This window comes from Pituophis catenifer, unplaced genomic scaffold (genome assembly GCF_029215685.1).
Source record: "Pituophis catenifer annectens isolate HBS135680 unplaced genomic scaffold, rPitCat1.0.hap2 SCAF_2, whole genome shotgun sequence".
NCBI lineage: Eukaryota > Metazoa > Chordata > Lepidosauria > Squamata > Colubridae > Pituophis > Pituophis catenifer.
The window spans coordinates 235,024,147-235,040,312 of NW_027256882.1; the positions used below are offsets into that span (position 1 = coordinate 235,024,147).

General features: G+C 38.8%; 1 protein-coding gene across 1 annotated transcript in view; it reads left to right on the forward strand.

The window, feature by feature from the left end:
* Positions 1 to 4,101: 4,101 nt before the first annotated feature.
* Positions 4,102 to 16,166, forward strand: part of LRRC2 (leucine rich repeat containing 2) — an 87,165-nt gene continuing 75,100 nt past the window's right edge. Inside the window, exons 1-2 of the mRNA XM_070938691.1 lie at positions 4,102 to 4,204; positions 15,828 to 15,972. Coding sequence (XP_070794792.1) covers positions 15,848 to 15,972 — 125 coding nt within the window. The 5' untranslated portion in view covers positions 4,102 to 4,204; positions 15,828 to 15,847. The remainder of the gene's footprint in view (positions 4,205 to 15,827; positions 15,973 to 16,166) is intronic.

Genomic DNA, 16,166 nt, shown 5'->3' on the forward strand with positions numbered 1-16,166 from the left:
GGTTCAAATTCGCGCCGTTTTTTCGCGCCGCCTTCTCTCGTTGGCTGTTTCTGGCGCGTCGATTCTGGTTGGCTGCGGCGCTCACGTGGTTGGTGTTTTCTGGGCAGAATGGCTCTACAGACTCGCGCCAAGTGCCCTTTTTTCTCGCAACGCCTGCAGATAGCCTCCCTGTATTTGCAGGACAGTCTATCATGGTGCCCTCCACAGCTGGGGCAACTTCGCCGAGGGCTGCCGGTGTCTTTTCTCTGGTGCTCGGTTCGGAAAACGTCCTCATCCGACTCGGACTCAGAGCTGGATCCGGCGTCTTCTCTGTGCACCGGGGCAGACTTGGGGTTGTCTTTGCTGGTCAGCGGACGCTGCAGCGTTTCTGCGGCTTTTGTGGAGGCTTCGTGAGCCCTGGCCTCGTCTAGGGCTCCAGCAAGTGTCAGATCAGGCTTGGCGAGCAGGCGCCGTTGCAGCCTAATGTCCCGAACACCACAGATCAGTTGCTCAAGCAACGCATCGTCTAAGTCTCTATAGTCGCAATGGGTTGCGGCTTTTCTCAGGCTGGCCATGTATGCGCTGACCGGTTCTCCCTCTCGCTGAACGCGCTGTCTGAGTTGGTATCGTTGCACGAACTTGGAGGGCACGGGAGCATAGTGAGCCCGGAGCGTGGCCATCAGGGTGTCCCAGGAGACGGTCTGGACCGGAGTTGGCTCACACAGTGACTCTGCCATCTCGAACACGTCGGGTCCGCAGTGGCTTAGGAAGAGGGCTCTCTTCCGATTAGCGGAGAGCCCTTGCATGTCGCTGGCTTCGAGCGAACATTCGAACCTCGTTAGGTACGAGACCCATTTTTCGCGGGTCGGATCAAAAGGCTTGGGCGGAATGTAGGCAGACATGTTCGGTATGCCTCCTGTAGTTCGCCTCGTCGCCTAGCTGAAGCTTGTGGTCTCACTGGTTCGCTTCTTGTGCTCTCTATCCCACCTTCGTCGCCAATGAAGTGGTTCGGGAATAACGAGAGGCACAACCAAGCAAGTGACAACAGCTCTTTAATTTACAGTGAGACTTCAGCAAAAACTCAGAGGCTGCAGCCCTCCTTATATACAATCCTGGAGGGACTGTCAGCCAATCAGAAACGTAGGCAGGTTTGAAACTCCCGCTCAAAAGTATCAATACATAACAGAGATCATTGTAGATTTTAGAAAGAGCCGGCATAATCATACTCAACTTTATATCAAGGCTGGAGCTGTGGAGGTAGCCAATAGTGTTAAATATCTGTGGGTGCAGATAACTAACAATCTGACTTGGTCTCTCCACACGTCATCCTTAGTGAAGCGTGTAAACCAGCACTTGCATTTCCTGCATCAGATGAGGAAAGCACATTTTTCTCCTTCTGACCTGGCTACTTTTTACAGAGGCACAACTGAGAGCATTTTAACAAACTGCATCACTCTTTGGTTTGGTGGCAGCAGTGCCTCAGATGGAAAGTCCATACAGAAAGTGGTAAGGACAGCTGAGAAGATGATAGGAAGCCCGCTTCCCGTTATTCAGGATACTGCTTATAAGCGCCATGTATTTAGGGCTCAAAGTATTGTTAGAGACCCCACACACCCACTTCACAGTCTGTTTCTGTTGTTCCCCTTTTGGAGGAGGTTTCAAAGTATCTATAGCAGGACTATTAGATTCTGTAACAGCTTTGTTCCTTATGCCATCCATCTTGTAAATTTGCAGAATTCTTTTTTTTCACCATGTGTATGTATACATTTGAACTAGACTGTGGTATTTCTTTGTGTCATATATATGTGTGTCATCATTCCGAATAATGAACTCTGGGAGATCAGGACTTTGACACTGTGTTTAGGTTCAAGCAACCCTTTATTGAGTACATCATATCGGCACTTAGAAAGGTGAAGCTAGCTCTAAGTTATTCCCATGCTTAGGGATAGTTAAAAGAATGAGATTTCCCTATCACCCAATGTCTCTCAGCTCACATGAGCCAATCACTCCAGATGTAGATTCCTACCCGGCTTCAACAGGTGTCCGTTGACATGAACTTGGTTTCACATGCTGGCTGGTAGATGTTATGGCTAGCCAGCTGAGGCATCACATTCCTAAATTCCCTCTTACCCCACCTTTGAATGGCAACCAAGAAACGAAGCAGAAGTAAGCATGGCTTCAGCTGAAGTTGTTTTACAGGTTGACAGTGTGTCTATCTGGGCATATGCATAAAGCTCATCATTTGAGAGCTGAATGCAATGAAATTTCATTTTAATGTATGCTGATTAGTGTACATTTAAAGTGACAATAAAGTTTTTATTCTATTCTATTCTAAAATATGGGAGGAAAGAAATACAATGTGAGAAATTCAATGAAACCGACAGAAGAGTCTTAGAATCATGAGAATGCAACAGAGTGCATCATGTTATAGCACATATAACCTGATATAATTGTTTAAATGAATTGGTTCAGGCTTATTGCATTTGAGCAGGACATTAAATTTTTGCCCCACACTATAATTTAATAATATATTGGATCTTCTTCACCTATGTATCCAATGAAATGCAAAAGAAAATGTCCATATTAAAAAGTGTTAACATAGTGAAGAAAATAAACACTGAATATATTATAGTAGTTAAAGAAATTAAACATAACACAGACAATTAACTAAATGAAAAGCTCCACTGATAAGCATAGATATTTACATGAAATTAATTCAGTTGTGCTTACTAAATCTGGGACATGTAGCAACATAATGTGTCATTTTTTCGTTTTTCAGCACAAAGCTTTTTCAAAAATAAAGAAGAAACTGACATCTCAGATTCATTTCTTAAAGTGATTTTCTTTCTATTTTTCTACTGTAATTTGAATTGATAAAAATTTCTATTGCCCTAGTGGAACTATTTCTCTAGTGCAGAAAAGAGACATGGGGACCTAATTAGGATTACAATTACAATGGCACTGAAAGCTACAACAACACTGAAAAAAGTGACTTATGACTATTTTTCACAGTTATGACTGTTGAAGCATTCCCATGATCATGTGCTCAAAATCTGGACACTTGGCAATTGGCTAATGTTTATGACAGTTGCGCTATCCCGGGGTCATGTGATCACCTTTTGCGATCTTCTGACAAGCAAAGTCAACGGGGAACCCAAATTCACTTAACAACTAATTTAACAACTGCAATGATACAATTAACAACTGTGGCAAGAAAGGTTGCAAAATGGGGCAAACCTCATTTGACAACTATGTCACTTAGCCACAGAATGCTTGGGCTCAGTTGTGGTTATAAATTGAGGACTACCTGTACGTTGATGTGAGACACAATGACTGGTTCAACATCACCTACTGAGATTCCATAGCTGAGGTTGGACTTGAACCCAAGCCTCCCAGCTTCAATTCAACAATGTAACCACACTGGTTCTGTGTAGTAAAAGCAAAATGGCCTCTCTTTTTCCCTTTTACAGATCACTGATCTATAAGCAAACCAAAAGGGAGCCTTCTCCAACTGCCTTCCATTGCAGCCTTAGTAAATTGTTTACTTGAACAGACCTTTAACCACATGGATTCCTGGCACCTCTTCTCCACATACATTGCAATGCAATTACCTCAGAGATGAAGTTCTGCCAGGAAAGACCAGCTGGATCTGTTCCTTCAAAAATCTTTGAGACTATATCAGGAAGGTCAGAAGGTCAACCTTTCTCTTAAAACATGTGCCTGCCTCGCTGGAGTGTCTTGTAGATGGGGATTTGGGCTCTGCAATGTCCCTCCTGTCAGTCAATATATTATTCCTAAAGTAAACAGCCTGTTTTCTTTTTTCTGCCATATCTAGAGAGTACCATATCTAGTGCTTCCAAATAATTTTAAATTATGTTTGATTTGTAGGTCAGACTAGTGTTATTTCTATAGCTCTAGTGGAAGTATGAGGCTTATCATATTGAAAGTACTATTCTGTTCTCCAAGTGAAGCTGAGGAGTGTTGATATTCTGTCATGCCATTCTATGTCCGTGGCTGCTTTCAAGCCACAGATCAAGTTAGCACATTACAAATATAGAACATTAGCAAATCTGGAAAGCAACGTTAGCATCCTGGCAGGTTTAAACAAATAGAGATATTGAACTGACCCACAGCTATGTTTCTGTAAACAACCGCAGAGTTTTCCAACATACTTACTGCATAGGTGCATTGAGGAGCTGTGCACAAAAGTGATCCTTAGGTGCAGGTAAGTATTTGTCGGGATAATGACTGAAAATAGGAAACTTGAAATCTGTAGGAATCATATATGAAATGTCTTAATTGCTGTTAGATCTGGTTGGCTCCTGCCAAAATGTAGATGTGTTTGGGTGCAAGAAAAAAGAGGAGAAGCAACACAAATACCTTAACATAACTCAGACTATTATGAATTTTGAAGCATGAGATGTTTCTGATGCATAGCTTAAAAGGCTCATGCTATTCAACAGTTTCATCTGAGAGTAAGTAAAAATTGTTGCTACTAATTCTGCTGTTTCCTGTCAAGTAACAAAGATGATACTGCTGTATCTCTTAGGTACCTAAATTGGAGCAACAAAGATTTATTGTAAAAAAAAAATGGTTTGAAAGAAAGACTTTTATCTTTGTGTGTTAGAATGTTGAGGGATATTTAACAGGTTATGGAATATCTGCTTCTCAGGACTATATCAACCAAATATTTGTACATGAAAGAAAAAATAAAAACCTTTACAAAACATTGTATGAGATCACCAAATTATCAGCTGGTTCCTTTCACTTATAAATGTTAGTTGAAAACATGTACTAAACGTTCATGATATTAAGACTGGAGAGACACATGGGGCTTAATGGCTATTAAGATGAGCATATCTTGTGAATACCAGTTGCTGGAATATAACAATAGTGTTATTGACCTCAGTGTAGTATATTTCATATTGGCATCTTCTTGGTCAGAATGAGAAGCAGGACAACAGATTAGCAGGACAAATCTTTGATCTGATCCACCGTAATGTGTTTGCAGTAGTTTCTTTCTCCCTTTATACAAAATGAATATGAAAAATAATGATTGTTTCTTGTGTTACACAATGTTTTTCTTGTTTCACATACTGTGGAATTAGTTCCAGATGTGCAAATTTTTCTATTGATTCAAAGTTTTGTTTGAACAAAAATTGATGTGGGAGAGATGGGAAGGATCATGCAGTCATATGTGAAACTATTATTAACATCTGCTGCTTGCAATAACTGCAAGTTCAAATCTCACCAGGCTCAAGGTTGACTCAGCCTTCCATCCTTTCAAAGGTAGGTAAAATGAGGACCCAGATTGTGGGCGCAATAAGCTGACTTTGTATAAATATACAAAAGTATGAAGGCTATTGCTTAACACATTGTAAGCCGCCCTGAATCTCCGGAGAAGGGCGGCATATAAATTAAAGCAAATAAATAAAAAAATAAAAAAAAATAAAAAAATTAAAGCTGTGATATACAGTATGACTTCAAAACTCACAAAAGCTTTTTCCTAACAAAATTGCATTTTCAACACCTACAGTGTGCTGTGCCAGCCCTGAATCTTTAACACATTTGAAAGGCCCTGTTAAACTGTCTGCAGGACTAAGAGCTATTATAGTCTATGTTGGGACAAATGGCATCAGAGAAAATATTCAGAAACAAATACGAACATCTGTATTCAAGACTGAACTTGACTGGAACAAGCTTAGCCTCAGCCTAAGGCATTTGAAGCAAATAGTCCAAGGGGATGACTACTATTTGATTATAACTCTGGGACGTATGTTTGCTTATTGTAACCAGTATCATTATAAGGCTGATGCTGGGATATGCTGGCAAGTTGCACTTCCTCAACATCATCATGAGCTGTGGTGGCGCAGTGGTTAGAGTGCAGTACTACAGGCTACTTCTGCTGTCTGCCGGCTGCCTGCAATTTGGCAGTTCAAATCTCACCAGGCTCAAGGTTGACTCAGTCTCCCATCCTTCCGAGGTTGGTAAAATGAGGACCCAGATTGTTGGGGGCAATATGCTGACTCTGTAAACCACTTAGACAAGGTTATAAAGCACTGTAAAGCGGTATATAAGTCTAAGTGCTATTGCTATTGCTATCAGTCTTTGTTACAAGGCAAAGAACCACTCTGCCTTGAGAAGGCAGGAGGCAATGGTGGCCAAAGTTATGGGCTATGTGCCTCACCTTCCTTGTACCACAATCTCTTAAACTGGTGAGATTGAAGAATCTTCCCTCAGAATCAGCAACTGGAACTGAATCGTGTACTTAATTTTTCAAGTCTTAATAGATGAGCTAGGTTTTATTGTGCACTAGATCCTTTTTTATATTCTCTGTTGTGAAGTTATGGGTTTCCTTCTCATGCCAAAAGCTGAACCCCAACCAGTGGTAGAGTGGAACATGTTTTCTGTAGGTTTCCCATTCCCATGCTTATAGGAAGAAGTCTAGTGCAGGGGTGTGTAACTATGGCAACTTTATGACCTGTGGACTTCAATTCCCAGAATTCCCCAGCCAGCCAGGCTGGCTGGGGAATTCTGGGAATTGAAGTCCACAGGTCATAAAGTTGCCATAGTTTCCCACTCTTGATCTTGTGTAAAAGCAGAAAAAAGACATCTTTCCAGAATCAGATACCCACAGTTGATCCCAGAGCAGAAACATGCAGCCTGTACATGGGTCCCAGCCTATTTTAACTTTCCAGTCTGTCTGCATCCATTCTTTTGTCACAGGAACAAGGAAACTCAGAATTAAATAGGTAAACACGCCAGCATGTCAAGCAGGTGTTTTATTCTTTGTAGTTTCATAATATCTTACCAGAAATGAGATTGGCACTTTCTGTCTTACTTCTGCTCTAATGAAGCATAACCACTTTTGTTTGCCAGAGGATGCTTGCTTGGCCTGTTCTGTAGTTTTTAATCTGACACTTGTCATGCTGCATCGTGACAATTTCAGAAGAGCCAGCTGGCTTTCGGAAAACTTCAACTTCTGACCTGGCTGCTAATCAAGTGTTTACTTGAGTATAGGCCAAGCTGCCCTCAGGTTATACATATTGGTATTAAACTTTGCTCAATAAAATTAAATATTTAATAAAATTAAAATTCTTCAGTTATCTCGCAGAAGGCAGAATCCATTTGCAGAAGATGATTGCCAGTTCATGGAAAAGAAAAAGAGGTGGGAATCTGTCATTTTACATCCCTCAGCCCAGTGGCAAAGATATTACAGTAATGCTGAAAGAGCAAGAGGGATACAAGAAAGCCTCTCATATCAACCACTGTTTAATCCATAATTAAAGATATTAATTAGCATCTCTGTGAGGAGTTTAGACTTGACAGTACAAAGAACTGCAGCTCTCAAGTGAACCTTAATGACGAGATAATTTTCCTTCATGAATCCTGTAATATCTCGTTGGAAATTTGGCATTAGTGGCACTGATGCTTAGCACCTCACAAGGGACTGCAAGCTGTGGATAAGGTTAGGAATTAATTCTGTATCTCCTCTTTGCCTTTCATTCTGCCTGCTCTTTGTCTTGAGATTGCTAATCTCAGTCTCTTTGTTACCAAGGTCTGCATGTATCTGCTTATGCACACACACATGCACACACATTCACTCTCTTTTTCACACACAGAGACACACACAAACACATATATACAAGTGCCTACAGAGATTCTAGTGCCCACAGATTTACTTCCTGATAGGATGTAGCTGGTTTTGCCGATCTTTACTATTTCTTTAAATAAATAACTTTTTTCTGTGATCAATCTACTTCACTAATCCTTAGACTACTTAGACTAGTCAAATTCAAGGCCATATTAATGCTAATACCAATGAATATTTATTTCCTTACTTTTGGAGGTGCAATGCCATGTTTCCATCTGCCGAGAAGACTTGGGTTTTAATGTGTGATAATCTAGAACAGCACTTTATTAGAGTTATAATTATGCTAAATTAGACTTGGAAGTTCAACTTTGAGAAAGTTAATCATGTACAAAAGTTTCATTATTCAAAAAGAACACCAGCCTCTGAATCAAAGGATGTTGAATTAACTATGTGGGCTTCCTACTGTATTAATAAATTGTGGAAAATATGCGGACTGCAAAAAGCTTACAAAAAAAAAAAAGGAATAATATCAGGACCAATCAGTATAATACATATTCTGTTTCTGAAATCCTTAACAGCACATCATCCTGGGAATAGAAATATTTCTGATGTGACACCTGGTAGCTGTCTGTTGAATAAAACACCATTTTAAATTGAGCAATTATGAAAATGGTAGCAGCTCCTTTGAAAATGTGTATATTCTCTGGTTTTCATAAGCTTTAAGAAGCAGAAAAGGGTTTTGCAAAAGCAATGAATTTCACAGTTGATGCACTGACTCATTTCTTGCATAAATCTGTTGAAACTCTTAAAGGAATAAATCTAGCTCATTGTGTTAAACATGAGAGCATTGACTGAGGCTTGGTAAATTTTTCATGTGTAAACAGGCATTACTAAAGCTAAAATTACCCCTTACTATAAACTCCACATACAGACCTTTGTCATTCATGATGCCATTGTAGTTTCCTTTTCTCTGTTTTTTATAGTCTTAGACCCTATCTTTTCAGTTTGGAATCTTTGCTTTCTTTGTAGATATTGTGAATAGACCCAGTTTCATAATCTCTCATGACAAATAAATTACAGAGACATACAATACTACAATCAGGCATTACTTAAGAGAAATACGCCATGACCTAAACAGATGTTCTCTAAAAAAGTGATATTTGCCAACAAGCTTTGCATGGCTATACTTTAAGATACATAGAGACTATAGTTAATTGTTCTTCCATTCAAAATGCAAATGGTAGAAAAAAAAATCCAAAAGGAAGGGAAAATATATTCCTGGCTTACTAACAATTCCTTCCATACCACAACAAGCTAGACAAAAAGGATCCATCCAGATGTTCTTGTACTTGTTTTACTTGTACATACAAGTAAAACAAGATCTTCCTTTGCTAGAAGAGACCTGGTTGATTATTTATGAGCTGCTAATGAAAATGATAAATTATAAAACAGTCAGAGGGCAGTTGATAGAACAGAACACAAAATAAAGGACCTATAACAGGAAGCTAGCCTGCCCATAACTTCCTTTACACCAATAAGAATGCAAATGCTTAGGCACGCAGAAGAATTGCTCAGTGTTATGGGCATGCCCTTCTATTTTTTCACATTGTAGTGTAATAATTTCTCTTTAGGAAGTGATGTATGATTATTTTTCTTTAGGAAGTTTCTGTATATCTCTTTAGGAAGTCTCTGTTATATGGACACCATTCTCATAAAACACAAAGCTGATAAAAAAAAAAATAACTCCAGCAAAGGAAGTAGTAAGAATGTCCTCTTAACTGAAGTATGACAAAATCCATGGTCTGAGTACATGTATTCAAAAAAAGTCTACATTATCCCCAGCCAATGGCACTTCAGAAGAAGCACAATTTTATTTCAGAACAATTTTTTTATTGTAAAAATATCCTTTATGTCTGTAACTATGATCATTCCTCTGTGATCCTTCTCTAGCTATAATAATAATAAGCCATAATAAGGAAATGATCAAACAAAAGAGACATTGTGATAAACAATGTCATACATAGGGAGTTCTAGCATGCTTAGAGTCAGCCTGGATATTGATTCCAGATGTTGATGTGCTGTATCATTTTTTCTTAATGCTTTGTGAAAGCATCAGCTTTGTGTTGACTGTCCTATTATAAGGGAAATATATCTGAATCTGCAGTGCAACTTTAGAGAAGTGTCAGGCTATCTGCCATTGTTGTGGCCTGCCAGTGGCCAGCGGAGCTGGCAGCAGACTCAGACAGTGAAGAAGTTGGGGAGGAACATGGGCCAGTCCTGGAGTCTGGGGAAGGCTCTGATGAATGCTCTGTGTCGGAGGCAGAGATGGGGCCAGGGCCATCCAACAGTTATCAGCTACCTTCAGAGTCAGAGATAAGTGGGGCAGAAGAACAGCTGGTGCCTGTTCCCGATGTGCGCATGCACAGAGCTGTCAGGAGACAGGAACAATTAAGGAACAGGGGTCGACTTGGGAGTAAAGGCACAAGGGGACGCTAAATGGCCCCTCCCATAGGGAATAAATAGGAGCAAAAGAGGAGTAGTGTTTGCAGGAGACAATTAGTTTGCTTGTTAGTGTGAAGATTTGCTTACCTGAGTTCGTGCCCCACAGAAACTCCTTGCCAAATATTTCATTGTACAGTGTTGCACTTGGAAACTATTGGCCTGGCAACTATCCAAGGACTGATAAGGTCTGTTGTTGCAATTCACCCTTGAAAGACTGTTTGCCGGGACTTTGCTGGATGCGAATGCTAGGAATTCACATTAGCCAAATAAAAAGGGTTTTTTTCCAGGACAAGGAGTCTGTTTTGTGATTTGGTGAAGCCTAGGTCAGAACAGCCATTTCCGTTACAATGACTTCTTTAGGTAGTCATTGTATTATGTCCTTTTGGAAATAACACCCAAACAGTTTAAAAACAGAATATCCACTTTACTCATCCGAAAAATGGCCCTGAATTTGACTTCCATCCTCCAAATGATCAACCACAGGCTGCATATTTCAGGTCCTACCTACCAAAAATTTCACCTAACAGATTCAGGAAGCAGATCACAGCAGGGGTGAAATCCAGCAGGTATAGATAGATTCTGGAGAACTGGTAGTGGAAATTTTGAGTAGTTCGGAGAACTGGCAAATATCACCTCTGACTGGCTCCAGAGTGGGGTGGGAATGGAAATTTTGCAGTATCCTTCCCCTGCCACGCCTACCAAACCACACCCATCAAGCCATACCATGCCCGCCAAGCCACGCCTAAAAAAATTTGAATTTCACCATTGGATCACAGCCTCACTACCTTCTGGAACAGCATCTTCCCAGACAAATGCATGGTTCCCATTCAGGCTGTGTTTAAAAGGTTTTTGATAGCCTGGCTTTTTCCCATGGAACTTTGTTTTAAGGTGGCTCATAGGCCTGTTATGGCTAGGTTTGTGTGTGTGTGTGGAGAGCTGTTACCTGGAATCCTTCCTCTTCTGGATATACATCGTTCTGTACTTTGCTTTACTGATTCTTAAGTTTTTAATGTTATTTGCTACCCAAAGTCTTTATGGAGTTGGTCAGTTTTTTAAATTTAACAAATACCAGTTGGGGGAAAAAAGGTTGCTCATTTTAGTGTCTTCTTAGGATACTTCAAAATATATTTCCCCCTTATTTTTCTAGTTACATATTATACCACTGCATAATATTTTGCTTGCATGCATGTCTAGAATAATAAATTGCCAATTGTCTCTTGCTGGGAGCTGACACCTTTGTCAATAAACAATCTCTGCAAATATTAGGCATAATGCTGTAATGTGTTTATCCCTTTATGATATTGTTATAAGCTCATAGATACTTTATACTATAACAAGCATAAAATAAACAATGAAAGCATAAGTAAATATTACTATTTCTGAAGCACATGCTATTACAGTATATTTGAAGTAACATGCAACTTAGTATTGGTACTAATTGAGGGGGTTATAGAATAGCCATAAAACAGGGGTGAAATCCAGCAGGTTCTGACAGGTTCTGGAGAACTGGTAGTGGAAATTTTGAGTAGTTCAGAGAACTGGCAAATACCACCTCTGGGTGGCCACAGAGTGGGGTGGGAATGGAGATTTTGCAATATCCTTCTCCCAGGAGTGGAGAGGGAATGGGGTTTTTGCAGTATCTTTCCCCTGGAGTGGGGTAGAAATGGAGGTTTTGCAGTATCCTTCTCCTGCCACGCCCATCAAGCCACACCACGCCCACCATGCTATGCCCACAGAACCAGTAGTAAAAAAAAATTGGATTTCACCACTGCCATAAATATGACAAGTGTGAAATATAACTTATGGTATGTCTATGGAGATTCTCAGTCATCCAGGTTTCTGGTTGTCCCAAAGGTGCTTTTTTTCAAGGGGCAACTGGACTTTCTGGTTTTTCTTTGAAGATGTTCTGCTTCTCATCCAAGAAGAACTAAAGAAGCTTCTTGGATGAAAAGTGAAACGTCTTCAAAGAAAAACCAGAAAGTTCAGTTGCCTCTTGAAAAAGCACCTTTGGGATGGTAATTTTAGCCTATCTTTTGGAATATGGAGAAAAAAATCCCATTTATTTTTAATTATCTCTTATTATGGGCCCTATCATTAACCAGACTGAAGCAGTAGCTTCCATTAGCAAATGCTTGGGAGTGGAGAGCAACTATAACAACCTGTTGTGCTTCATGGCTGTAGTGCCCTATATTTCCTAAATTAGCTTTTTATTTTTGGGGTGTAATTTATTATTTATTTATTTATTGGATTTATATGCTGCCCTTCTCCCGAAGGACTCAGGGCGGCTCACAACAATAAGAAAGAGAAAATACAAAAGTTAAAAGACAAATTAAAACAGAGTATCCAATAAATAAAGTTAAATGTGGGAATACCAATTCAAATTTAAGATTTAAGAATATATAAATTCTTAATGAAGGGTGCTGGTCTGCAAACAGTATTGAAATATGCTGCCAGCCCAGTTAGATTTAAGGGGAGGGAGGGCCCTTTGTTTCAAGCAACAATATATGTTTAAGATATATCAATGTATCTTTAAAAAAAAAAAACCAATATCCCAGACCATACAATTCTTAAAATGGCTAATAATGATTAAAACAATAAAATATCAATTGAAACAATCATAATCAGGAAAACGAGATACCTTCTCAACACAGCAAAGGGAAAATAAACAAAAGGGGAGAGGTACCCTTAAAATCAATAGCACAAATTTTACCATGGATGGGAGAGAATAGATTCGGATTAAAACATCCTACGAAGACAAAGCTACTGTTATATACTGATGTTCCCCATGTTGTCTCTGGACGGGGTTGTACTTCCTGTGAAGGAACCGTTCCAATCTGCTGGATCAGTAGGGGCAATGCTCGGGGACCTTGGCCCAGCTTAATTGGGGCATCAAATTGTGACCTTACTTGGAGTGGAAGGCTCTATGGTGGCTTGCTCTCTTCGCTTGTTTATATTATAGCAATGCACTCTATATGGAACATCTTTAGAAGACCATCCAGAAGTTTCAATTGGTACAAAACATGATGGTCCAGGTGTTAATGGGTGATGGCCAGTAGGTTCATGTCACACCGATTTTGTGGTCCCTATACAGGCTTCCTGTTAGCTTGCAGGTGCAATTTCAAGTCTTTATCCCTTATTATGTGTAGGATCACATCTCTCAATTGGAGTTGGTCTGATCATTGTGGTCTTTTAGGAGAAGCAGCAAGCTGTTTCCCATTTCTGGGAGGTAAGGAAGCCTGAAGCCCATAGATGATGCTTTCCTATTTCAAAGCTGTCTCTTTGGAATGGCCTCCCAGGGAGGTTCATTTGCTTCTGTCTTTCAGAAATAGCTGAACACTGAACTTTTCAGGAAGGCATTTGGAGGTTATTGCCATGATCTGCTGTGAAATCTGTATATATTTTATTTTTAAGTGTTTATGATTATGGTATTGTTGTTATTTGTGAGTCACTGAGAGTTTATTACGATTATAGTGAGGTATAAATCTGATATAAAGAAGTAGCAAAATGTCTTGCAAAGCAGAAAGCTTTTAACTGCTCTTGTAGAAAGATTGGTCATAGATTAGAATTATTTATAACAATAAGAAAGGCTGTGAAAATCAGATGGGATAGAATGTGGAAAGATAATAAGATATGGAAAAGCAACAAAATATTTAGTAGAAAAAATGAATGAAGACGAGCAAGACACTTTTTAATCCTGCATTCAAAAGTTCTACACATCCCAGAAGAATAACTTCAAAGAAAAAACTATTCATTCTGTGTTGTCCAACATACTGAACCAATATTCAGAAAGCGAACAATGTCTTTAAAATGTGAACATAGTCAGAATGACTAAAATCCCCCATCCATGAATATATCTAATCTTTAAGAAAATGAAGGGGGAAAGGATGATTTGTCTTTCATTGGATTGACAATTCCTGACTCTCTATTTAACTTTAATAAAGATAACATCTAATGAAATTTCAAGATATGCAAAAAAAAAAAAAAAAAAAAAAATCTGGGTTGAAGCAATTATTCTTGAAAGGCTTCCTGACTTCTGCCTAACATCAGAGTTCCTGCAAGCTGGCTTGGTGAATGATTTTATGAATGAGCAAGCATAACAAAAGCTCAGTCCAGATGTATTAGTTGTTCTTCTTGATACACATGGAAACAGTGACACTTTCAGCCATTGATTCTAAGCAACGGAAACAAATTCACTATTAGACTTCTACCACTGTTAGTGACATCTCTGGCTTGTCACTTTCAATATTGAAATAGTGTCTCAGAGCTCTAATATGACACTCTATTGGAGGTCATGTCTTTGGACAAGATAGAAAGGCTGGATCTGTTGGTTGTAAAAGAGCTCACTGAGCCTTTTTCAGAAACAGAGATGTTATTAATCCCCTAGACAATTAAAACTGGAATTTTGCTACTGGTTTTCTCAACTGATGAGCATCAACCTTTGAAAGCAATTAATTTAAATTTAAATCAGTAGTGACTAGAAAAATGTGTACAGATCTGGTAGATGTGTCTCTCCTGTGTAAATTAGAATGTGCATGCATTTTCTTCTCCAAGCAACCCCAAGTACAATTTTAGCAGTCTGCATACCATGAAGCAATTGTGTAAACCTGGAGAAAGATCCAACTGCTTTAATAGTGTGAAAAGAGTCACTCTTGCTACTTATGGATGGATGTAACTGCATATATTATCTTTTCAGTCGTCAATCAAATAGGAATCGGTTTCCAATGCATTACTTGCAGACAGTGCTTATGTAGAAGAAAGTTATATACACTTCAAACATCTTGCGCCCCAATGTATACATTGCAAGTAGAATACATATATCACTTCATCTCATGAATTGAAACATACAACTTTACTTTGTTGTCAATCATTTTGGAGTTTTTAATATAAGTAATCCCCAACTAACATGATACTGTGTTTCCCTGAAAATAAGACCGCAATCGGGCTTTTGAGCGCATACACTAAAATAAGCCTTCCCCGAAAATAATCCCTCCCTGAATATATTTAAATGCATGCGCAGCTGATTCCCGCCATTTCCTCTGGTTAGGATTAGAAAAGCAGAGCTGGAAATCAGGTAAGATGGCAAGAGGAGTACCTCTTGCTCATGTGCCCCAAAATAATAAGACCTCCCCGAAAATAAGGCCAAGCGCTTATTTCGGGGTTCAAAAAAATATAAGACAGGGTCTTATTTTCGGGGAAACACAATAGTTAGAGATTATGTAGCTTGGACTCCAAATCATGAATGCCAATGTATCAGATTCTGCCTTACACCAGTTACTATAATATTTACTATCAATCCTGATTAACTCCAGTTAAAGTTTATGGCTCTCTAAGATCATCCATATTATTTTAGCATCTAAGCTACAAAATAAAAACCCATGACAGGCAAGTCTCCCAGGTTGAAAAAATTGAATACATAAACTAAAATTATTACCAATTTCACACTCTTTGATGATGACCAAATCAATTGCTTTATATGTCTGAATCCAAGTTACAGTTGGTTCATAAATTAAGCTGCCTCTCCTCATGCGTAGGATGATAAATAACATTTAATGAATAAATCAATTCAGGCACTTGTAGGATTGAAAAAAAAAGATAACTATGCATTTTAAAACAATGTACACTGTAAGACATGGAGTCTGCTAGTTTTTGTTTGTTATTTTATTTACTTAAATAAAATGGCTTTCTTAGTATTAAATAAGATATTCCTGTTCCTTATCATGACACTTTTCAAATAAAACTATTTTTTTTCCAGATAATCTTAATGCCAGCATTATGGGACATCAGGTGATAATATTTGACTTTTCAGCCATAAGAGGTTTATGGGAGATTCGAGTGAAGAAGCACAAAGAAAAACAGAAACAGGAAAAAGAACGAATAGCTCACAGCGCATTAGAGAAGTAAGGAAATATTTACTATATTATTGTTTCAATGTTATCATTACTGTTTCATTATAAATTAAGCCATTGTACACCACAGCCACCAATAGCTGGCATTTATTTATTTATATTTCTTATATGACTGTTTATCTCAGCATAGTCCGTAACTAATAGTCTAACTAATAACTAATAGTCCGTATTTGATTATAATTTTT